We start from the raw sequence: 26565 nt of genomic DNA, 5'->3' as shown, positions 1-26565 counted from the left end.
AAATCCACGTTCACTCTTTCGGTAAAATGAAGAAAAAAGAAAGAAAAAAGGTCTTTTATTTGATAACGCGTAAGGGAAAATACTTGGCGCGTATCAAGAGGTGGATTCTCAACAATTTATAAAGATTGTTATAACGTGTATATAAAAAATAAGGGGACCCTTGCAGGCGGGTACTTTTGCTGAATCCATATCGCGAATTGTTCTGGGGGGGGGCGAGGGGGCCGAGGGGGAGGAAGAACGAATGTAATATTACCGCTGCAGGGTTGCGAATCGTACGATATAACGCGTTGGGTATCGTTGCGTAGTCCCCACTCGCAGCGACGTACCTACCACACGTGGAAGAAAAGCGACGAATAAAAAATAAAAAAAAAAAGATAAAAAATAAAATAAAATACACAGACATGTGCGCCGCTGGGATCCTAAAGCTCTCTTCCCGTACAGGACGGCCTCTATACTTTCCTACGTTTTCGAGCTTATCCTCCGCAACACGCACGTGACCCATAATTTCGAACGAATGGCACATACAACGGGCTCCATCGCAGTCCCGAGTAACCGTGGCCGTGGCATATGTGAGAATCAACCGCTGTATACGGGGTGACTCTTGTCCCGAAATTTCGACGATGATAAAACGAGAAATCTCTACCCCGAAATCTCGTTGCCGTCGTGAAAAGCTCCGAAGATAAGATCATCGAAAGCAGATGAATTTGGAAACGAAAAAAAAAGGAAATTGATCGAATGATTTTGCGGTGGGGTTATTTTACTATCCGGTGTGCAAAGATACGCGTACGCATTATTCTTGGAATGTCACACCCTGTAGGTTCGAAAAATTCCCTAGGGATGGAGAGGGAAGGTGGGGGGGGGGGAGTAGAGGGGGTTGTGTAGATGGGGTTAGAGGGTATTCCGGGCAGCACTTTAGTCTACTCGTAAAAATACCACCGCCGGCAAAGAGTCGGACTTACTGTGTGCTGCTGCAGCTTGGTATAAAGGACGGCGAAAATAACACTCGAGAAGATCTTAGTTACGCGGGCATCCCAAGGCGTGGAAAATTCGTACAAAAATATGGGAAGGGGCGTCGTCCGGAGGCTGGAGAAAAATAAGTAAGGCGCGTCGAGAATAAGGAAGGGAAAAAAAAAAGAACCACCGGCTGTTCCCACAAAGACCCGCTCTATGCGTGAAATAACTCGGAGGAGTCGTTATATATTTCTGTTTTTATTTTTCTCGCATACGATATTCGCGGGTGCTTGGAATCCATCGAAACATTTCGACCCTTGAATGGGAATCGTCTCCCTCCTTCCTTCTCTTCTATTTAGAATCGTGACGTACTTCTATTTCGTTTTTTTTCCCTTTTGTTGAACACGACGAGGAGAACGAAGGAGGGAAATTCAAGTGATCCGCGGGGGGGGCGGGGGGTGAGTATTTGGATATAGAGCCGGGGCTGAAGTTTTCGGGCGAAAGTGGCTCTAGGGGAGGAAACGAGAAGCGGGTGGAGGAAAGCGGCAGCGATTGTACGCGAAATTTGATTGATAGTCGTTGAAGTAAAAAAGGGGAGGAGGGCACGGCTCAACTATTTAGCCTCATCGAAGTGCGTAGCAAAAACTGTTATGGATCGGCCGAGAGTACCGCAAGGTTTGCAACCCCCGTTTCCAGACCTTCTCCCCCCCCCCCCCCCCCCCCCGTTGAATTTTTTTTTCTCTCCTTTTTTTTCGTTTTCTCTCTCGCGAAACCGCCGGATCTATTCGCTCTCGCAGACATCGCGATTATTACAGAAACGAACGGAAAAAAAAAAAAAAAGAATGGAAAAACTTTGATCGATCGTTTGGACGAAATACGATCGGTATAGGTACAGCGGTGACAAATTTCTTGCCAATAAAATCAGTTCGTGAGTCTCGCGGAGATTCGGAAAATATAATCCGGGGAGATACGAATTACGCGGCGTGTTCGAAGTTTCGCGTATAAAAGCACCGGTGAAATCGGGTAACGATGCTTTCGAAAAATTTTGAATAGAGTTTCGAATCAGTTGCGAGGAATATCGTAAACGAGCGGTAGACGGAGGGTAAGAAAAAGGAGCACTCCGTTTTCTACCCTAAAATAAAATAAAATCGAATAATAAATATACGATGTGAAGTTTACGACTTGATCTTGTTGAAATTCAACACCTAGTAGATGTGTTATACGTTGGCTGAACGTGAGATAAATATGGGTATATTATAAGACGTTGTTATATACAGGTATTCAACAACACACCATATGGCGTACGGGAATAAGGTGTTGAGGAGTAAAGAAGGTTACTACCTAGAATGAAAATGTCTCCTCTCCCTCCAGTTTTATTTTTCATCTTTTTCATCTCTTTTTATTCTCCTTTATTTTGTACCTATCCTTACGGCGTCATAATACAGTTTTCCGCGCGAGGAAGAGCGAGCGTTTCGTGTCAGGGGGGGGGGGGGGGTTGCTCTTCTCATTCCCTAATGCAGTTTGCATGTAACGTAGTATATATTGTACGAGAGAAGAAATCGTTCCTTCGAGAAACGCGAGAACGGCCTCGCGTCTCGTACTTTGCCGCTGCAAGAAGGGCGACTGGTGGTTGATAAAAAAAGAAAAAAGAAAAAAAAAAAAAAGAGAGAGAGTGAGAAAAAAATGGGGGATGATAAACAAGGGGAAGAGAGTACGAGGGCTACACAGGTGAAAAGGGCATAAAACGCTGCTGCCGCTGCCGGGGAGGACTAATTTTATTTTGTTTAGCACGACGAGGATGCGAAGGGGAAGGAAAATAAGAAAACGAAAACGAGCAAGAAAAATGGAAGAAAAAAAAAAAAAAGAAAAAAAAGAGGAAGAAGAAGAAGGACGTCAAGGACGAGGCAGCCGGTGAGGGAAGCGGCGGCTCAACCACCACCGCGAAATGTAGGGAAACTCTGGACGACGACGCTTTTCCCGAGATCGATAAAAGAGAGGAAAGTTAATATTCAGCGAAGCTGAAGCTACACGCCATAGAAACGAATGAGATACGAGCCTTATTAACGCCTTCGGTAGCGAGCGAAAACAAATTATCTTTCGCTCGAAGAGAGTGAAAAAAGGAAAAGCGCATACGAAGGGTAAAACTCCGACGTTCTGTACGCGGTGGTTCGATTCGCGGCGTGGAAATAACGCGCCGCGTAATAAAAAGCGAAATTCTTCTCCAACCTTCGGGGATAGAGTAGAACAAATAATTGCACGTATCATACGATTCGCGAGGAAACGTTCGGCTAAAGGTTATCGAACAATCGTCAACCGAGCTTTTAGCAAAGTACAAACCGAGGTATAAGGTAAAGTAAAGTGAATTCAAGTCAGAATCTATAGACAGAGTTAATCTTTTAAGCACCCTTCGCAACAAGCTTGTCCGTTCCACTTCACGGACCAATATTTGCCGATAGTTTTAGGTAAAAGATATATTATCAGCCGCCATAATCGATCCGAGTCGATGGTCGGATCCACGAGTAAATATCATCAATTTACCATCGGGTCGGAGTCGAGAAACTTCGAAGGATGGTGAATCGGTGAAATGAAAAAACGAAAAATATCGCTCGAAAAGGACAACGAAAAAGGGGTTGAAAGGAACGAGGAAGGTTACAGGAAGGATGCGAGGAAGGCGAGGAGGTGAACCAGCGGCAGCGTACTACGGTATAAGTATAGTAGCAGTTATCGGCTTTCGAGCGAGAAATGTTAGTTATGTGCGGGTTAGCTTAAGCTCGGTTTGCTAAGGTTTGCTCGGGTTAGATTAGGATATGGTAGGTTAGTAGTCGGCGTAGCGGGGAGCCGGATGTATAGCGTTCAGACCCGCGAAGGTTCCCGAGTGAAAAGGGGGTAGGTTAGGTAAAATACGTAGGTACGGGGTGGATAGAGAAGGTTGCTACATGGTAAATGTAACACACCGACCTATACACCGCGCTCAAAGTTTATACAGAGAAAACAGAGAAGAAGACCTCTTCGTTTGACTTTCGCGTAACGCACACACGACCCCCCTCCCCCTCCCCGTATATAACCCTCCGCTACGCAACCCTCGGAGAAAAGGTCAATACTTGTGCAGTGGAATTTTCACCTGTAGGTAAAATTATTTCCCCATTACGCTACAATTACGCGCAATGGATATCTGAGCGAGTGGAATTTTTTTTCCCCCCTCAACCATTTTCATTTTTTCGTCCGAATCGTGTTTTATCTCGATAGAGGGTAAAATGAAAAAATGAAAAAAAAATCAGTGAAAGTTCGATAAAGAATAAAAAGAGCACGAAGAAGACAAGCGTGCGATGTACGTGTACGTGAGTCCGTCCGGCGAGCGAACGGAGATTTCAAATAAAGGAAAAATTCGAGCTAGGAGGAACAAAAAAATACCAACGATAAGGGGATAAGGTTACAGTTTTTGGTTGGTTCGAATCGAGGTGAGGTAAAAAGTAGAAAGAAAGTACGAAATACGCCTAGGGCCACGACGACCCGATCGACCGCCAGACCGAATGGCGCGACCACGCGGCGGCTCCTCGTTGTTCAACGCGGTGAGAGTAACTGAGATACGATCTACACTACGGTTACTATCGACCCTTCTATCTGCGTGTCCAAGTTCCCTGGTTACCGCGATGCCCCAACGGTGTGGTACGCCGATCGTACGACTACTACCACTACTACTACTACTACTACTACTACTAGTACTACTACTACTGCTGCTACTACTACGAGTAGTGATGCCAGCAGGTATTCAAAGTAAATGTCGGAATGAGTGCGGCGTACTACGAGTACCGCGACTATATACCTACTACAGTTACGACGATTTACGTATATTTCACAATTGAAAGGAGAGAATGATCATCCACGAGTGTAATAGGTGTACGGTGTACTCAGGTATGCGCACACACACACGCGGAGTCACGTTATACACCGAATGACGTGAAACTACGGGGGGGGGCGGTAACAACAACGGACGGAAAGAGGTTTCCGGTTGCTCGAGTGCGAGCAGGGGAAGGAAGGGCGTACGAACAACGAACCGGCACCACGTCAAAAATTAGAGACAAAAAAAAAAACAGAAAGGTTGACAAAAAAAAGGTAACTACCAAAAATTATGCTCACGACGAGAAATATGAATTTTTGATTCCTCGAATAATTGTATACCTAGGTACAGGTGAGTTGTACCGTGCGCGCGAAGACAGTTCGATTATTTAAAAGGTTGCGTATTTTAACGCAAATAATTTGTTCGAGTATTTTTTTCACTCTGTCAATGTTGGTCCGAGGTTCAATCTCTGCGTTGGAGACGACGGAACGAAAAATGCGGGAGAAAATAGGCGAGAGAAGAAATTGAGAAATATGTAAGTGAAACGCTTCTTTAATTTCTTTCTTCCCCAACGGTACGTATGTACGTACGTGTAACAGCAACAGTTTAAACTTTCGTTTATAACGCGGCAGTGGTATAAAGGCCCTGCAGTACATTGGGCCAACATTTTCCCACAGTAAAGGTTTTTCCAGTCCTGCAGATTATTTGACTTTCTAATTAGGGTTACAATGCTCGCGCTGTTTACCGTGTCCCATTACACCATAGTCCTCGAGTACATAGGAAATACTATATAATATACACGAGTACGTATGACGACTATGCACACACGTAATACCTACGTCGCCTAAAATCGGAACAATGGCCAACTTATTTGACGTACCCTATTCCCTAATTTCGCTAATTTCACTTCCGTCCTCCATTTTTCCCTCTCGTGCACGACGAATTGAAGGGTAGAAATGGCGAACTACGTGAATTTCGCTCGAAACTGGTGGAGAAAAGTAGCATTTTTCATCGGTGGGGGTGAAGTTGTCCGGGGTAGCGGGTGGAAAGGGAGTAAAAAGAAAAAAAAAAATAGAGAGAGAGAGGTGGAGGACAGAGAGAAAGAGAGAGGAGCGCAAAGGGGCGTGTATTTCCGGTGTGTGACTTCCGCTCTCGACGTAGGTATACACACGACGTGTATATATACATATATATATATGTATCAAGTCCCGCGGTGCATCATCCTGCAGCAGCTAAAAGTCATAAGCACTTCCAAAGGACTTTCTTCGCTCGGCCTCTATCTCTGTTTTTTTTTTTTCACTCTTTCTGTTTCCGTTTTTCGCTCATTCTCTCCCTCAGGTCGTACTCATCGTTCGTGATTCTGTTTCCAGCAGCGGTTCGCGTTTCTCCGCCCGTTAATGTACGCTTATATACACGGTATAAAGCTACTACGCGGAAGCTCAAAGCGATTTTGCAAAGCAACGTGGCGCGAGTAGCGACCGGAGCAACCCGACGTGGATGAGGAGGAGGAGGAGGAGGAGGAGGAGGAGGAGGAGGAGCTCAGAGAGCAGTTTCACCCTGGCAGGCATTCAAGTTTTCTCGAGGCCATCCATGTTGCATAAATATATATATATGATATAGGCGCGCAAAATGTTGGTATACGTATACACAGTGTGTAGAAGGTTTGCATCCTAATTGAAGTTGTTGCTACTGACAGTTTTCGATAAGTACTCGTGTCATTAATTACCGTTAGAAGATGGAACGTTCAACCCACCGCGACTACTACCGACGACGCCAGATTTTACCGCACTCCACCGTTTCGACCGCCCTTTAGAGCCGGGTCGTATCGCCCAAGTTGGTTACCCTCAACTTCAACTTTTCGAGTTGGAAAAATGTTTTTTTTTTTTCAACCCCCTCCCCCCCCCCCCCCCCGCTCACGTCAACGATATCAACGTTCGCCGGTGTCATTCGGGGGGATGGTAATTTACGGAACACGACAGTCGTTGACCTCGAGGTTCGGGGATCAAGTGCACGCGGGGATTTATTGGGAGGGATTTTCCCTATGGGACGAGACGATTTTAAGGTCGGGTGAAAATTGGGGAAACGCAGAACTGGACGTTTCGCTGATAGTTTTTGTACACAGGTGTGACTCGTTGGCCTCGTCCGACAAATAGGAGTCATTCAATTTTCACCCCCCTAGAGAAGGAATAAAATTCTATCGTTTGCGGATGAAATTTTCTCATCGAATCGATCGAAGGCTGATGATTATCTATTTTTGATTTACTTTTTTAGGGTCGAACGACAAGGGTAGGAGGTTACGGAGGTGAATCGATGAAAAAACGCGTAACGTGTAGATATGTATATATATTTTTTTTATATATATATAAAATATATGTGCACTTTACATACATATATATCCGTATACGTAAATGGTGAAAAAGTATAGCCCCGCGACAGCGCCCTAAGCCCAGGGGGGTTTCGAACATAAAGCGGAACTGAATATTCATTAGAAATGATAATGCCACTTCAGCGTCGCGACGCCCCATCGGTGCAGCGTGTACCACCAACGCCAGAAAGAGCCCCAACTACTACGACGACGTATAGAGTGCGAATCATTGTTATTCAGGAAGTAACGCATTGCCGGTACGCGGATTGAATTTTCCAAGGTTTTACGCATAATTTATGCGGCCAGGTATACGCGGGGAGTACAGTACGCGTCGCGATCACCTGCGCCCTTAAAAATTGTCACCGTATACGTATAAGTTATTCGTAATCCAACGGCGGTGACCGAGAGCGAGTGAATTTTCGACGAAAGGGTAACCGGGTGAAAATTGCAAAGACGTTAATCGGCTCGTAGTTATTCAACTCATAGGCGACGAGCGTCGCAAAGGTAATCGGAAAAACTGTATAAGTACAAAAAAGAAAGATCCGACTCGTAATTGGACTTAATTTTCATACTTTCGAAGAATCGTATTTGGACACAATATACGCTCTAGCCGCACACGTTGCTAATGACGAGTTACTAATAGATAGAGAGAAGACGACGACGGGCAACTACTACGCCCATTAGCCATTAGCCACTAGCCATTAGGCATTAACCATTGACCATTAAGGTAAAATTAAGAGCTGTTGACCTTCGTCGTGGGAGCCATTAGACAACGGTCATTCTCCGTACTCTGCGCGGTTACACCGATTTTTTTTTCCGAAAATTATCATCGTTCGTCGATCGACCGACCTATCGAAATTGTTTCACGGAAAGTGAACGTATAGTTCAAAAAAAAAAAAAAAAAAAAGCCAAGATAACGGTCATACGAAATTGATAAAACGTTGAACGCGTTTCTTAGTTTCTTATTTTTTTTTTTTTCTTCAAATTTTCGCGCACCGCGAACGAACGCGTCGCACAAACGACCCCGTCGTCCGCGACCCGTTTACCTCAGTTTTTACTCGCGAGAGGTGATTGCGCAACCTCTTCACTCTCCGCGTAGGTATATTGCAACCGCGTTAGGTGAACACGTGGAGTTAGTTACGTACGTTGTGTGTGCGTGTGCAACTGCGGAGTACCAAAGAAATATACCTCGGCACACGAGTAGGGGGCCGGCCACGGCGTTGCAGAGGTAACACGGCAGCGTTGAAATGGTAACGCAATGTTTTCTTATCACGTTATCAGACCGCGCTGCCTTTAAAACCGCGAGTCGAGGTTCTCCGAGCAACGCTTAACCGTAATACCGCATGTACCGTGCGCAGTGCGGCAGCACTCGGAAAATATATATACATATCTATCTCTGAACGGGGAAAAATGAAAAGCAACAAATTACCCGACGTAATAACCGAGATATTGTACCTCGATGTCGACCTGTATCACACCTATGTATAGATAAAAATATTACGCGGGTTATTATTCTTGGAGGAGAACAATTTGCGACGTAACGCGCGAACTATGAGGTGTAGGTAATTCGAGCTCGAATCGTAATACTGGAATTCCTTTTTTTTTTTCTTCTCCGTCACGGTCAAAATAATTCGCCGATGAACATCGATTATCAGTCGCGCGAAACTATACGCCGAGATACTCGTATCGTTTTCATGGGATTTATTTTTCCGGGGGACAAACAAAAAAGAAAAACCTTAATAAATAAATTTTCATCAACGTTATAGGCCACGTGAAATATGAAAGAAATTTCCACCGGTTTCCGTGTCCGGTGTGACGTATGTGCGAATGGTATTTCGTACATGCCCAAAATGGAATTTGTTTGTTTGCTGACGTTTGTTATTACATTTGATAGAAAAAAGAAAAAAAAAAAAAATTGTCGTCGTGCAAACGGTGCGCCGGGGTATTTTTTTCTTCAAATTTTTTTATTTACCAATGACCAATATGAAGAGAATACGTATCCGCACAGCGGTATAAACCCGTATAGGTATATACGTACATCCAGCGCAACGAGAGTGCGGAACTGGGAGTGCAAAATCGGTTACCGTTTCAACACAGAATCGCGGGCCGATGCAATTCGGGGCGACGATGTGGCCCAGGTAGGCGTATATATCGCGGGCAACCGTTCAGCGATTGAATCGAAAGATGAAAAAAGTAGTAAAAAGTCCGACGGTGTATGCGAAAAGGGAAAAAAAAAAAATGGAAAAAGGCAAACCAGTACGTTACGTTCATAAATTCATCGAAACGGCAAATCTCCGAATCCATTGACGCCGCGTGAGCTTTTGTGCGACCGGCTCACCGTTTTCGAAAGCTTGTATACCGTAACTATCCGAAAATTTTTGTAAACCGCGACGTTCCACGGGAGATCCAGCGTACCGGTAACTCGCGAAATTTCCACCACCGACAATAAGTCAATCTCTCGCGGATGCCCGGCTACCCATATGCGAAGAGGACACATCAGCCTTTCACTGGGAGAAAATTCGAAAATCATCTAAAATTCTGTACCACTTTTTTCGTTAAGTTCGACATTTTTCCGTGACGCACTGCAATTTGGATTCCGGTGCAATTTGGACTCGGTAATAATTCTGTTAAGCCTAATTTTCGCTAACAATAATTATTAAACGCATTCCTTCTCTTTTCTTTCTGATTTTGTTTCACGAGACGTGCAGCAAACTCCCGACTAGGAAAAATTGATCGGCTTCAATTATCATCGCTCTATACATTACGATAAATCAGTGAATGGTGAAAGAGATGTGGAAGGGGACATAAAAAAAAAAACGGGGGCGGGTGGGGGGTTGGAACGGAATCGTAGCGGTTCGTATTATTTCACTTGAACGACGCATTTAACAAAATTTTAACACAGCGGAATGCGACCGAGCTACGCCGGAAGAACGGAAAGCGACTCCCCTTTTTCTGCTTCCGGTTTGAATTACTATCATTCCAACGAGCATTGTCCGTTACATCCCGACCGGCGAGAAAGAAAGGGAAAAAATGCGGGAGCGAAAATAGAAGAATAAAAAAAAAAAAAAAAAAGTAAAAAGTAAAGACAAAGACGAGGAATTATTTTATAGGTGGTCAAAAAATTATCTCTAGATATATATGTACGTACGCGAATACATCGTTGCGAGGCACGATGAAATTTATCTCAACAAAAATTTACTCATCATCATACCTGCGGAGCGCTTTTTTCGGTTTTCCCCTCTCGACAAATTTTTCCACCCGGTTTTCATCCTGTTTTTCTTCGAGTCAAACATCTCGAGCGAGATATCCTCGTCGTATAACGTAGGCGATGAAATTGAATTACAGACCCGTGATAATGGAGAACGAATCGATAAAAATTCCTATCGATTTGACGCATCGTGTGCGTTTAGCATAGAGAAACGGCTCGCTACAGGTGTGCAAAGGGGGACGACGACGACGATGATGATGACGGTGATGACGACGACGACGATGATGATGATGATGATGATGATGATGATGACGATAACGAGGACGTGGAGAAGACGACGACGTAGCCGTCGGCCGGTTCGACGGCTACGGCAAATTAACGGGCGTTCAAGCCCGTTAATGTCGATGGAGTGTTGGGATTGAAGGAGGCGTTTAATTACCCGACGATATTAATCCCGATTGAATTAGAGGTCCATTTACATATGCGATTCCGCTTCGGGTGCAGCGGTGAAAAAAAAAATTCTTCGAAACAAAGAAACGAAAAAAATAATCGCAGGGTCTACGGGCACGTCACGTTATATCTATATTTGTGGCGTGTGGTTGTCTAGCAGCTATCGGTCTATATCTGTCTATGGGAGATATAAGGCATAGTTATATCTACGCTTTATAGGCACGGAGACATTCTTTTCCTATGACGAACACACGACTGCGAGCAGCAGCTAGTCAAACTACCGGCCTACGCCATACGAAATATCTCCCGCATCCTGCCTCGCCTCGCATAGCTTTACGTACGCATACGTACGCACCGATGGAAGTGTGGTGTGGTGTGGTGTATCACGCGTGTACGTACACGCTCGGTACACACGCGTACGTTAACGCTCGCCATACGTATGTGAATAAATTTCAAGATTTTATACATCGTTGATATTTCATTCACGGCCAACTAAAAATTACTACACTATAGGGATAATAATAACGCGGAGAGATACGTGCTATGACTAATGTCTAATTTCTATTTCTTTTTTCGCTTTTTTTTTCTTTTTTCTTCATCTTTTTTCTTCTTCATCTTTTTATCGAGCCGGTATGATAAATACAGATATACCTCGGTGTAATAACCATAAACGTAGCGATGCAGAATCGATTAATATACGCGAACCGTCGTACCTGTAATTCTTAGCGACTCGAACAAAATTTTTTTTCTGAATAAAAGTAAAAGAGATAAAAAACGATGGGTAGGTGAGACGAGTCGATTTCGATCGAAAATGGAAATAGAATCGACGTTTCTTCGGTAGGTACGACGCAATATAATAATAGGATAATAAATTGTTGATAGATAAAAATTTTATCCGATGCCAAAACTGTGCTCAATCGCCATCATAAATTCATGAATATATGTATTCGTCGAAGTTCAACGACTCGATCGACTTTTTGAAAATTATTCTATGGATGAAAACGAGAGAAAAAAAAAAAAAAAAACGTTGCTTCTGCACACCATTGCCATAGTTCAACCCCGGTGATTTTCAACGTTACGAATTAGAGTCTGAGTCGTGAAGAAATTGATTAAAATTTAGCCGCAAAAGTGTGGATTAGTAGCGGGACAAGCGGAGGATAGTAGAGGCGAAAGCAACGTAGCGTAGCGAAACGTTCTCGCGGTTGTAGGTAGGTAGGTACCTGCCTACTTGTGAGCGAATATATTTTATGAATGAAATCGCAGTTCCTATAAGTTACACGTGGGTATTTACAACTTCTCAAACTGATAATAATACTAATAAACGATCTCTTGTACGTTTATCATGTGTGTAAATAATTCGCGTAACGCACACCATCGTGCGAGTATCATTCGCGTGCGATCCGTACAATAGAGCAGGTCTGTAATTTTCTAGACGTGTCGGTCAACGACCATGGAAACGTGAGAATATAATCGGTGTACCTGAAACACGTTAGACTTCAATTTTTTGTGAAAGAAAAAAACAAAAAAATCTGGGTAAATGTGACAAAATTAAACAGTGCGGAGAGAAGAAAAAAAGGAAAAAATGGTGAACCATATAACGCGTTACACGGGAATCGAACCTGGTTCGTCAAGTTTTACGTACAAACGGATGAACAAGAGTCAGAGGCGTCTGACCTAAATTTTCCATTTCCCTGTGCGGTGTGTTTAGCACCTCTTCGCACCTCACCTTACCTATTGCAACAGTTTACGCTGCATTATACCCAGTGTTAGCACGGGTATACGTTGGGCAGCGAAATATGCAGCGAAATTTCTTCGAGGGAAAATCTCAGCGAAGCGGAGGGACGATTCGACGGATCTTCTGATCCGCATTTTATCGATTTGGAGACGAAACATTTGTCGGTGGCGAAAAACTGACGTTCGAAAAATATCGCGAATCCCGTAAAAGTTTCCCACTTTGAATGAACGCGTAAGTTACGTAGCGGATCGATGATTATATATACGGTCTCACAACTGACCGCCACGAGACGCTAACTTTCTCTTTCGTCGTACGTGGATATATAAACGCACAGCGTACGTACGTACATTAAACCGCGGTTTGTACCTACGGTTGTGAAAAAAAAAAAAACGAGGAGATGACGTTCATATACGGGAGCAAAAAAAGAAGAGAAACTCAAGCGATCGCGGAGGAATCGGTTGACCGGCCGAGTCAAGATGAAGAAAAACATGGAGAAAAAAAACAAATTGAGGAAAAGAAGAATGGACGATTCAAATTCCTCGGGACACCGAATACCGTCTACGTACCGATGTGATATCGAACGTGTGTACGAGAGGAACGCAATATTTTATAGGCATATGTAGTTAGCAGCTACACCTCGTCGGACGAGCGAGAGAGAGGCGTATTTTTAGACCTTATTACGGCGGTCGGCATGAAAACGCGACTTGCCAACGCCGATAAATCGATATGTATAATATAGATAACGCGGCAAAGTTTCATTTCGCTAGGGTGTACACACACGTCCCGTCGATATACATGCGTATTATCAGTGCGTGTGTTTCTGCTAATACGGGAAAAAAAAAAAACGGAACGCCAAATATCCGCCACATCGTTAACGGTACGCGTACAACGTAAATCGGTAACATGTGTACGCTGTACGTACGTACGTGCGTAACCAGAATTTCGGAGATAAAAATTCACGCCGAAAAGATCCCGCGTAATCTTATCGAGCGGCAGCTTTGCTCGTAATCTTTTGTGAGCGTGAAATAAAATGACGAGGAAAATGAAAAAATCTATCCTCGTCAAATGTAATGTCAATTTTTATAACTGTGCACTCCTGTGCACCTTCGAAACTCCGTAACTCGAATACTATTTCGTCGTAGAGTTGAAACTTTTCGCAACTTTTTTGCAGCGAATTCAACGCCTGACAAAAGCCTTACAGTCATCAAAAAATTGTTCGACATCAAAAAATCCAGCGGAAGCCCGAAAAAAATAATTTTCCATTCATCGAGATCGCATTTCCTTTCGCACATGCTAGTCCCCGGTTTTTCCTGTCGTTTGATTGAACGTGGAATGAGGATAGAAAAAAAAATTTCAGACCAGGAAAACGAAGGAATTTTTGATAAATAATAATTTCTGCGTTTCTGCTTTTCGGAAAATGGAAACTCAACTCGCGGTTGATCGGGCTGCGAGATACGGTGGTACGGTAACTACGGAGCAGCATGGCGGAGATTCGAGAAGCGGCGCTAAGTTATACCGGGGAACCAAAACTTATCTGTCAAAGTTGTCTAAGAATACCGCTTACGTAGTACATGTAAATAAACAAGGGTACTGTGCGAGGCTGTATACCCGATCCGCGGCGCGAATAAGAGATCCGTCAGCCGGTTTCACGTTTTTTCAGATCTTCTCGAATTAAAATATTGAGGTAAAAAAAAAAAAAAAAAAGAATTCAAAACTCGCGAGGAAAAAAAAGAAACCGAGAAGAATTGCGATAAAAAATGAATCATCGAGTGACTCGACGCATGATTGTGCGCACGCATAATATCGCTCTGTGTTTATGTAATTAACAATGATATCGATGACGAATATAATTATATACATATAAGTATCAATAATAATACCGTGGAAAAAGGAAAATCCTCATCTGTTATGACAGCTCACTTATAACGCGACTGATAATTAAGGTCTCAACATTGTACAATAATCAACCGGCAATGATAATGAAACAAGATAAGTGTATGAAAATTTTCGAATCGAGGTGTAAAGTGAATTTTCTTTCGAATATCTTGTTTGGAAATTCCCTCGTAGATTACATAATCCTCAGCTAATAAAGATTTTCGAACCGCGATCGGCTGTCGTCGGACTTTTTTTTGCTTTTCGTTTTCATTAATCACCATGGGGGCAGATTGGCGATTATTGAAAGATAAACTTGTCAAGATTGGATTCACCTATTTGGATCGGCGGCGTTGTATCTAATTTTTTTTTTTTTCAACAAACTTAAGCACGCGAGCGTATCGTGGATGAACTCTCGATTAGTGGATCTAAGAATAATTACAGATTCTATCGCAGAAATAAAAAAAAAAAGAAAGATTAACGTAAGGAAAATTATTTATAATTACACATTCAACTTTCAAGATAATCAAGATCGATAGAGCGACTTTTACACATATATTCAACGACCTTTGACCATCGATTACGATAAATATAAATAAAAGCAAGTGTATATATACAGCATATATTTATTCAAACGATTCAAGCGGCGGACGAAGCAGCAGCAGCAGCAGCAGCAGCAGCAGAGGCAGAGGCAGCGGTACGAGCGATTACTAATTGAGCTAGAAGATATACAATAATTACGTTGTAAAATTCTAAAGTGCAAAGATACGGGAATAACTGATTAGGGTATTAGAATTTGAAGACGATCGTTGATTAGCTTTAGTCAAATTTTAATTAGGTAGAGGGGAAATGAGAGACTAATTTCCTCGTCTGGTTTCTCACGATTTCGAGGACAGTGGAACGTGGCTCACCTGATTAAAAAATTGGTATTAATAAAAAAAAAAAAAAAAAGAATTCAACCGAAATAAAAGTGCACGTGTGTTGACAGTTCGTTAGACGAACGGAAAAATGCGCTAATCGTTGCCGTAACAATTATCGCGTACACCTGACGATATGCTGTAATTGATAAAAATGTTCCGCGCAGATTCGGGACACCGACAATTCATTGTAATTGAATTAATTACGCAAGAAATATCTCGAATTCCAGTTTCGGATGGTAATTCTAAAATCTCCCAAATTAACGTTGAATTCGGTTGAAAAAAAAGTTTTGACAAAAAATCTAATCAAAAAAAACCAGCTCAAGAAAACGAAGTAGCCTGAAAAAAAAAATTCGAGGGGGGGTCTAAAAAAAATTATTACCGAAACACGAACGGATGAAAAATATTTCCGACTTCCCTCCGCGTAGAATTTTCCTTCCTCCATGTACGCGAGAGAAATAGACACGACGATTTTTTCTCTCCTCACATCGTAGACGTCGTCCACCGGCCTTCCATCGATCGATCGATCGTTCGATTAAGCGCGGGGGATGGTTCCAAGGTCGAATTAACTTTTATACATATCTCACGTGTGCACATACATGTATACGCGTACGTAAATAGGTTTATGTACGACGCGCTGTCGGTTCCAGGGGGGTGGGGTGGGGGCGATGACGTAATTTTTTTTATTTATCATCTCTTTTCCTCGACTTTTTTTATTCTCAGTTTTTCCCCCAATGCTCTATAACGGAACAGCCGCACACGTGCCGTGTGTGCGCGGCTATTTAAACTCCACGCGGTTTTCAGTCAGTCGCGATACGAAATTTAACTCGAGTCTTCTTTCCTCTAGCCTCTTCTCTCTTTTTGACAGATGCTCGGGCGCCGACGACATTTTTTTTCCTCCATCTTTTCATCTCTCCAGATTTTTTAATTTTTTTTTTTTCGCGCTATCCTTTGAGAAATGAACGCAATCCCCACCATCGCCGATTGAAATCATGGGATCGCGATTGAAGCGAGAAAACGGAAACTCGCTGGATAAAAAATAATTTCAGACGATTCGCAGTCGGGTGTACGGACCGCGAGAAATCTTGTGCACGTTATACGTTACAGCGGCGCGCACATGCGAGTGCATTGTAAAGGAAGAGTTTCTTCGACGCGAGTAAGTAACAATGCCCTTCTCTGCCTTGCACGTCATATTACGTAGGTGTGTACACACGTATACGCGTACACACGACGTTACGCAGGAGGAACACAACAAACGTGTTCGCGGTGTTAGTGGAAAGACGATGGAAGATGGTAGATAAAAAGTTACAAAGAGAGAAAAATAAGTGGAGAAAAAAAGGAAAAAAAAAAAAAAAGAATGGTCGATCGTCAAAAGTTGACAATAAGAACGACGCGCTCTTATGTGCGGATATTATAACCATAGTAATAGTACGTTCGTATTACCATTACACGTAGATAGGAACCTACAGTATAATGGCAGCGTGTATGCACCTATATGTATACGTATATATATACACGTATTTCCACACATGGGAATTATGTCGCGGCTTCAACTTCGCCTCCTCTATGCCGTACGTCGCGCTACCGCCATTGTGGATGGATACTATTATGTTTCTAATTCTGCACGCTGCTTCTAAAGGTATACCAAACACACACGTGCGAAACCGTACGTCTGTACGTGTCTCTGCACTGTGTACCGCAATGTACGTACGTACGTACGTAGCCGTAGCCGTACCATATGAGAAGATATAATGAAAGGAGAAAAATGGAACGAACAAAACTGAACACCGGAGAACGAGAGGAAACGCGGCGAAGCAATAAGATGAAATTGAAAAGAAGAATTCGCCGTGGCGCTATAATATTTGCGGCTTCTCGATCATATTCCCCTTTTTTTTTTTCTCAATTCTCATTTTTCCAAACATTGAATAACGAAAACAGCGGTACACACAACATCTGTAGTGGATCTTACCTAAGAATTAAGATTTTCGGTGGATTCCTTTTTTTTTCTGAACGCCAAAAGTGCAAGGTTGTGTGCGATTCGCGTTCGGATTTTTGTGAGACTTTTTTTTTTCGTCTCCCAAAGAGAACGATGCACGTTCGTTCGTCAGCTAGAATGACCTCTAACTTGTGCAGTTTTTTTTTTTTTTCTTTTTGAAAACGAAAACAGCAACGCAAGGCATTTATCCATACGTGTAGATAGCGTAGGCATTCAAAACTGCACGGCGATACAAATTCCAATCGAAATTCCAATTTCGAATCCGACCACCGAACCACCCGTTTCGCGATACGCGCCGATAATTGTACGTACGTATACATCTGTACAACTCACCGAACAGTACGAATACGTATCGCACGTATTCGTGTTTCGACGACGACGCGCGGAAATACGTACGAATCATATTCGTCGAACGTAGCGGTGTTTCCACACGTAGACGCAAGTGTGCGCGTCTTAAGAGAAACGCCGGCCGGCTTGGCCTTTAAACGCGACGTTTAAACTTTAAAGAGCCATAGGTTAAACGAACGCATGTTTCCTAGTGTCAAACTCGTCGGTTTTACGCTCATCGTATCACGTGAGTAAAAACGATCGGTTTGCGAATGAAGTAATAGGAAGAAATAGAGGGGAAACGTGGAGACGAGTACGAGCCGAGGTTGTGGCCTAATCAACGTGTAGTTTGGGTACATTTTTTTTTACCACTTTTTTTTTTTCACGTGCATCGCTCGAGGGAATTTTGGGATTTTTCGAGGGACCTGCATGCCATTGTGGGTCGACGAACGTGTCAAGTTTTTGTTATTTTTTTTTTTTGTTTTTTTTACCTGTTGCCAATGATCCTCGAGCGATGGCTGAGCGGAGAAATATCCGGTATCGTGGATGTCCTGCAACTCCCTGAATATGTTACCACTTGGTAGGATATCCATGGTTATCGCGTTGATAGTTTGGTACACCGATAAAACGATATCACACACACCGGGTTTGTCTCTCTTTTGAAAGAATTACGTATTCGTATACGTCTTCGGACACGTGTTACACACTCCGATGATTTTCTTTTTTTTCTCTATTATATCAGACAAATTACTTTTATTCTTTCACAGTTAATTTATATTGTTTCTCAGTCGATGGACGAGGAGAAAGAAAATTGGAAATCCGTTCGACGAACGAGCAAATGAAGGAAACATAAAAAAACACCACCACGATAACCAAGATTATTACGGTGAAACTTGTAATCGTCTTCACACACCGAAATAATTTTTCAACGTAGAAACTAGAAACGAACCTCGACGTAATTTTCGACTATTTTTTTCTTAATCAAAGCAGCGAGGTGTAACGCATGTGTATTGTGATCGTACACATGTGAACGGCATTACATCGTCGTATCGGTGACTTTATCTGTGATATTCGTTATCATCTTCGGCATCGTCGTCGACGTCGTTTTTACTCGTTTGAAAATTACTCCGATTCAAATTCAATCCATTTTGAACGATGGAAAATTTGACGCAAACGAAACAGATCGGATGACACACGTGTTTCTCTCCTTTCCTTTTTGGCAAATTTTTTCTGAAATTCTCTTTATCATACCATACGAAAATCACTGCACATCGTGGTACGTTGTCACAGCATAGCAAACACGTGCGATCTAAGGGTGGTGGGCATCGGAAAATTTTTTGTGGAGCACAAGAGGAACGAGGAGACCAATGAGACGGACGAGGTACGCAGGTAATACCAACGAAAGACGATATTAATCGTCGACGTAGCTTTACCTATTTTATTTAATTATTATTAATTTTTTTTTTTTAACAGCAGACCGGTGATCAGATTGATAAGTTTTTACCAAAACTGGATCTACCCTCCAGGTAATGTTCTGTCTGATTTCGTTCGGAACAACCCGTTAAGGACGACACACTTACTCCAGTATCCATGATATATGCGAGTTTAGATTTTACCAAAGCATCGAAGCACACTGCACTCAATGATTATTCGAATCAACAAAATCGAGGAAAAATAATGGGAAACCATCGACGAGGATGATCGCTGTTTAAACTTCGAAGGACATATCACACACACTTTTTTTTTTTCCTTTTTTTTCTCTTTTTAATTTATTCGATCGACGAAGAGGAGCAACGAAAATATATATCCTCTTTGCGATTGATTTTCTCAAAAACGAACGAATCGAAAACCAGTTTAATAACGTGGGGGCATAAGGGGGCGGGGCTCGTTGATTAAAAATATTTGTTATCGACGGAACTCACAGAACTCAATACCACCTCACACTCTCCACTAATTTATTCATTAAAACCCCATACGTGCTTTTACTCCGAAACTCGTAGGCATGGTTGTACGCATGGCGGAGAAGACATCACTTCCCGTTATCATACACGTACGTGTATACAACGAGAGTATATATGTACATACGAATATATATATACATATATATACGAATACGATGATGATAACACGTTCATTTAACGCGCTAAAATAATTAACGAACGGTACGCCGTACGAGGATAATGGTTTATTGTTAATCCTTGAGTACGAGATACTAATATAGAAATATATCAGAATCGAGTACGTACGCACGTACGCATACCGGAGTTAAAGGGACAGAGGAATTTACGTTCGTGAAACGTGTGTTTCGATGGAAATGAAATTGGAAAATAAAAAAAAAACGTACGCAAAAACCACCCGTTTGTCGTTAGTGACGTTACAATTGTGAATGGGGGGGAAACCAAAAAAAAGGTGTATATCGAAAATTTGAACTGTTAAATCGCTCTTTAAAAATCGGCGAGGTAACACGCCAGAATTTAAAGACTCTTCCGCGCGAGAGCCGAAGAGCAACTGAGGCCGGTAAGGCATTGCTGATTCACGGGCAAACCCGAGCCGATCCGAACGACGACGAAATACGCGGCGCCGCGACGCCGAGATGCTCGATAAAACCGCCGAGGCGTCGTGGCAGCACCACTCGAAGAACGGGAGATAAAAAAGGGGGAGAGGAGAAGAGCGGATAACGAGAGGAGAGATGCTGGAGAAACGAGAAAACAAAAAATTACGAACAAAATTGGACCAAAACGAGAGACGGAGAGAGTAAGAGAGAGAGGGGTGACCGACGACGCACGGATTTATACTTTGCGAGCGCGCGCGCTAATTAATTTCAAACACCCGAAGGACAATCGAACGCCTCGCGCGTACGATATGCATCGGGTATAAGCGAGAAAAATTCTCATCGATCGCATGAGGAGAAAGAAAAAGAAAAAAACTATGCAATCCCGGACCGTAGCCTTCGCTCGCCGGGTGATTAAAGGCAACCTACTGTAGAGAATTTCGTTAAACTCCTATCACCTGTTTACCTACGGGACTGCAAAGAGTATCGGTGTACGCGAGAACGTGAAACAAACGTAGCGTTACGTAAGTCCAATTAGCCGGTTGTATATCTGCGGTCAGTCCACGTCAAACAATTCTCATTCAGCGATGGACGAACGGCCTCTCTGCCGCCTCGTTTAAACGGCTCGCTATATTTATCCATAGATATCGCTACCAGAGGTAGGGAAGGTAGGTGTACCTTATTCCGGAGATCGGGGCGCCGCAGTTTGCAAATTTCAGCCTTACGCACCTCGCTGTAAACGGGACTAACGATCAGTTGATATCGGCTCTCCGTCGCGTTCGGGGGTCCCTGTTTTCCCTATCGGATTACCACCGGCGTTTTTCACGGTGAGTACGAACAATTTCAAAAAGTAAGAAAAAAAAAAAAAAACTCGTAGATCCAACGCTGCAAAAAATTCTGTATCACATCGAGCCCCTTCGTTCCACCGAGAACGAGACAAAGAATCTTACGTGAAAGATAAATTAATCATCCGTTGTACCAAGGGGGGGGGGGATGATGCAACCCCTCGGCGAATTGTGAAAATGGATTGAAAAAAAAAAAAAAAAAGAAAAGAAGATTTTCTAATAAAAGTAAAATGGAAGTTCGTTTCATCGAGCGTTCTCGCGTTCTCATGTACATGATCCGTAGATGTACGTGTAGTATGTATGTATATATACATTTTATGCATAATATATAATTGATATTGCCGAGTAACGTTCAATGAAAGGATCTTGCGCTAACGTTGGAGCAACGTCGGTTTATACATTACGAGCGTTACACGATGACGACGGATCTAAGGCGAGCGGACGCGAGAGGAAAGGAGAGGAAAACGAGTAGATAAAGAAAAAAAGTGGAATCTATAGAGCGCCGAGTATACATACGGGTTGAGATAGGTGCGGGGAAATGAGAAACGATTCGTAACGCACACGGTCATAATTTGTTCAGCGGTGAGTCAAGCGATCCGGACGAATCATGTGCGGAGAGGATGTCGTTTGCGGTGCACGCGGAGCAACGTATCCCCGGCCGGCGAGTGATTCTTGACGTTAAATAAAATAATGAATCACGCAATTTTTATAACACACATCAACGTAACGTCGCGACGAAGTACGTGCGTCCGATGATAAATACAATCGAGCGAGGTATACGTGGTGATATTATCGGCGAAAAGAGAAAAAACTCTCAGACGATATTCCGGTACGTCGAGTTCCGAAATTTAGGGGTTGTGCGGGGCTACGCGGGATCCGGGAGGCTGGCTTATGAAAATAAACTGAACGTTCCCCCGGAAAAAAAATGCACGGAGAGATTCCGTTCGTCGTTTCCTCTTTCGCCCGTTTATTTGACTAAATTTGTCGCTCCCTGATTTATTTATTTCTCAATCCTTTTTCCTTCGGTTGTTTTCTTAGCTCGGACGAGGCTGGCTGACTCTCGTATTTTCTCTACTCTCGCTGTACGCTGCACGATAAGCGCGTAAGACGGTCACACGTGATACGCGTACTCGTTGCGTAATTCCTCAGTTATACGCGTTTGTATTTATTTGTTATCTTATACGCAGGATAGTAACGGACGACGCGTTGCGTAAGTTTTTGGCGTCGGCGATGCCACTAGTGATTTTACGGACGACTATTATCCCTCCCCCTCCCCCCGTACGAACGTATTGTATCGTATTAATCGCGAAATATCTCTTGGACTGATGCAAACTCACATACTCACATCCTTGGAGTTGTAATTTATAGAACAAGGACGAGAAAGAGAGGAGCGAGAATATTAAATTCGTTGCTCACGCAGCTACGCAGCTTAATAAAACGAACGAATGATTCGAAGCTTTTTTTTTTCTCTCATCTCAACGATTCTTTCCTACTTTTCTTTTTTTTTTCGCTTTTCTTTTCGACGCGCAACGCGATCCGAAAATCCGTAAATATTTTCCGCGTATACGTCGACGCGTTTTACTCGTACGTGAGTACGTACGTACATACCTATGCAGACCGCGTCCAATGGTCGATGAAATTCTATAGAAATCCCTCGATAAATACGCTTGTGATTCGTTCAACGATTTCGAAAATCAAACTCGGCGAAAATATATATAAAGCGTGCAGTGTGCAGTTACGATTACTGTATATACACGCGGATCAAATCGTTCTACGTATTATCCGTTCTCGCAGTGCAGAAAAAAAAAAAAAAAAGAAAAATTTCGAAACAAAAAACTTGCACAACCGGATATCGAAAATATTTTATTTCCGATATCCCTGACGAAATCCGTTGTTTTTTTTTTAATTTATTTTCTTTTTTTTGGCAAACAATTTTCCCCACGAATCGAGGGTAATAAAATCACTCCACGATATGCGAAGGGGTTGCAGAGGTGACCCGGAAATTCGGGTGAAAAGAAAAAGCGCGAATTAGAAACGAGAAAAAAGAAAAAGAGAGAGAACTGTTCGGGCGCGTTGTAGCGAGATAAGTTTGAGAGCGAAAATAAGTGGGCTCGTTCAAATAAATAAAGGGTTAAATTCGCGTCAACCTGAGAGGAGGAGTAGTAGTAGTATAGGTCTGGGGTGCGCGGGGATCCGCGTAGGTAATTCTCCCCCTCGTGGACGACGGCATCGGTTGGCAGCGGTATCGCAAAGGGTAGATTTTTAAATCTCCCGTTTCAGCGGGGCCGACACCGCGCCGCTCACGTTTGTAATCGTTCCTCCCCCCCGATGGAGGAAGAATGTGTACGATCGTTCGCTGAGGATCTTTCGAAATATTCCGTTGAAATTTGATCACGTTCTAGCCGCTGGAAGTCCCTCAGAATTTGATATCGTTCCGCGTATACCTTGCACATCCGAATTCTCCGATTCGCGTCAAGGAATTTGAGATTAAAAGCCTCCTTTTTTTTTTCTTTCTCCCAGCGGTTTCTTAGATTCGACATTCTACGTAGCGTTCGCAACCCCGTTCTAGTACTCGGTTTTTTGGCTCTTTATTTTTCGCCATGGACGATCGCTCGGGTGTATTTCACCGCGGGCGAGAGAGTCGGTTGAAATGACCGGAGGGATCAGTGGCAGAACGAGTTACGAGTGAAACGAGAGACACCTGCTATGCCCACCTCACTATCGCAGATAATTTATTCTATTGGTGTGTCGGTGCAACGAGGATCGCCGTTATAATCCGAATAACGTCGGAAACACTTCGGGGTAGTAGAAATACAAGTGGTACGTGTACAGCCAATGGATGATAATCCAAAACTCGAGCATCGTCGCTAGACATATCAATTCTTTGTCGCGGTAAATTTTTAAGGATCTGGACAATTAAAGATAAAACGGTACGAAATCGAGGAGCGCATTGTACGCTCGCGACTCTTCGCTTTTTACCTTTTGTTCGGGAATTGCAAAGAAAATTATTTACCCGGGACCGGGGAGACGGGGGCGAAAAAATATTAGTAAAGAAAAAGAAATCGAGAATGCTTAGGGGATGACGGCGATAATATTAATAACAGTAACAATAATAACAGCGATGAAGATAACAATAACAAAAAAATTTGAAGAGCTTGCGGAGGGGGTGGGGGTGGAGGTGGGGGGAGGAGGGAGGAGGGAAGCCCCCGATTTCGCGGTGTTTTATCCGCGCGTACAATAAAAGAAAAATATGAAAGAAAAATCGAAAAAATTGTAGCGCGTCGGGGGAGTGGGTATAGGCGGTATAGGTGGCCGTTAGAGCCCTCGGGCGTCCGCGATGGTAGGAATGAGAGAATCACCTGATCAGAAATTCAGGTGAAACCTGAATGAAATTCCCTAAGGGGCGAGAGAGAGCCGGGGAGAGTAGAGAAAAGGTAGAGTTTCACCTGTTTTCCTAATGCGGGAACCTGTTATATCCTCTCCGGTTCTGAAAATCAGCCCTTTAAAATCAGAGCCTAAAACCGACGCGCGCCCTACGATCCTCCGTCCCCCCCCCCCCCCCTCTTCATCTCCATCTCTCTCTCTCTCTCTCGTCCAAAAAAGGAGGAGTTTTCGGCTCCCCGCATATACATATACATACGGCGGAACAGCTACCTATACCTTTTTACTCGCGTCGAGGGTTCCCGGGGGATGAATTCTGGGGCGGGCCAAATAATAGAAGCCGCACCGGTCCCTCCAAATTTTCCATGCATTGTGTAGTTTTCTGGAAAATATCTCTCTATATATATATATATATAGCCGGAAAATCCAATTGAAAAGTTACGCACGGAAGTGCGTACTCGCTTGACATATCCGCGTGTGCAAAGCTTCGCGTAGCGTCTTACGCTCCCGAGGTTTTGATGAAAAGACATAAAGAAAAAAACCCACCGTCGTATCCAACTCACGGTACGAGTCCTACCAAATATTGTCTCCCTTCCGTCTCTCCTCATAACCAACGATAAATTTATGAGACTGCGCGTGGAATCGATTCGTGCGAACTATTTCCAGTCAATCGAAGACGATTTTTTTTCTTCTTCGGGTTTCGCCTCCGTTCGATCGATGAACGTAAATGCGTTAACGCGCGATGATTGATCTTTCTTTTTTGTTCTAGAAATCGTCAGCTAGATTTCTTTATCGGAAAGGGTTCTGCGGAAGCAGAGGGTGGAGGACGGCGGGAAACGAAGAGGGAAGAAAATACGGCGACTCAGTTTTAAAATTCATTCTTCTCCGGGAAGAGGGGAAGGTGGGGTGGATGCCACTTGCGAGCGAACGCCATGCCCACGTACGCGAACCCCATATATAGATTTCTTATGTGCCAGCCGCCTATACGCAGGAAAAGAAAAAATAAAAAAAAACTCCTCCAGGTATGTATTATGTACACATATTACACATATATGCAAGATGGAGGATATAAAACTATAAAAAGGTCCTCGTAAAACGTCAATAAAATCGCTCTCAGCCGATCTGTTCGCCGATAGTGAAAAAACCTCGCGTCCTCCGCATGAGCTGGATGCACATCTAAAATAGCTGCCGTATCTATTTCATTTTACTTGTTTTTTTTTTTGCTTTTTATCATCTCTTTTGGCAAATTTCAATTCCAACGCGAGCGACGAAAAACGAAACACAAGAAAAAAAAATACCAACACACAAAAAGTGAGGGAAATGATTTTTTTTCTTTTTTTTTTTTTCTGCAAAAATCGTCTCCCTCTCATCCTTATCAAATTCATTGGTCGAAACTCTGTAGGTTGTAATTATTCGGGTCACGTTCGTATTTGCGTTAGCCGGTCAGTCCGTAAAAGGGGACGCTGTTTATACGCGTTCTACATTTATGTAAAAATTTTAAAATACTCGACCGGAATCGCGTTACGTACCGTCGTGGGGCGGGGGACAGGGGAGGGACAGGGGTAGCGTAAGGTCGGTAGCCGAGGGCTCGTTGTTACTCTAAAAAATTATTGACCCCTGTTGGGCCGTTATATGGGTTATAACGTCACAGATGTCGACGTACCCGTGCGGTACAGGGTACGGAAAATGACGGAAAACCCAATTTCACTGTTTACATCGCTCTTCGGCTCATCCCGTCCGCGAGTTACACGCCGGCCGTATATACGCCCGGCCATTATGTGCATATCGCCCGCCCCTCTTCGCCCGCTTCATCCCTTACGTCGCTGCCGGGGTGCGTTCCACCTGCGGTACGAAATTGCGCGAGACGAATCCGCTGCAAGCTCCGTACCGTAGAACGTTATCCACGTTAGCGTCGTACCCCGGCCAATTTTTCCGGATAGATTTTCGGTATTTTTACCGCTCACGCGTGGATACCGGAATAACACTCGGCGTAAGAACGCGCCGCGCGAGTGAGTCTGATTGATGAGTGTCGTTTACACGTTTTCCCCGCGTTCCCGCTAAAGCTTTACCCCCCCCCCTCCCCGTGCGTGTGTATCCCGTGCGCGAATCGCAGGATGAACCGCGGCACC

General features: G+C 43.5%; 1 protein-coding gene across 1 annotated transcript in view; it reads right to left on the bottom strand.

Moving 5' to 3' along the window:
• LOC105691055 (Krueppel-like factor 7) overlaps nt 1-20162 on the bottom strand; it is a 171230-nt gene extending 151068 nt beyond the window's left edge. Inside the window, exon 1 of the mRNA XM_048659971.1 lies at nt 18151-20162. Coding sequence (XP_048515928.1) covers nt 18151-18252 — 102 coding nt within the window. The 5' untranslated portion in view covers nt 18253-20162. The remainder of the gene's footprint in view (nt 1-18150) is intronic.
• Nucleotides 20163-26565: the final 6403 nt, after the last annotated feature.

The sequence above is a fragment of the Athalia rosae genome, chromosome 8 (genome assembly GCF_917208135.1).
Source record: "Athalia rosae chromosome 8, iyAthRosa1.1, whole genome shotgun sequence".
Classification (NCBI taxonomy): Eukaryota; Metazoa; Arthropoda; class Insecta; order Hymenoptera; family Athaliidae; genus Athalia; species Athalia rosae.
The sequence above is the reverse complement of the archived record's forward strand: the minus strand, read 5'-3'. Positions and strand labels throughout refer to the sequence as shown.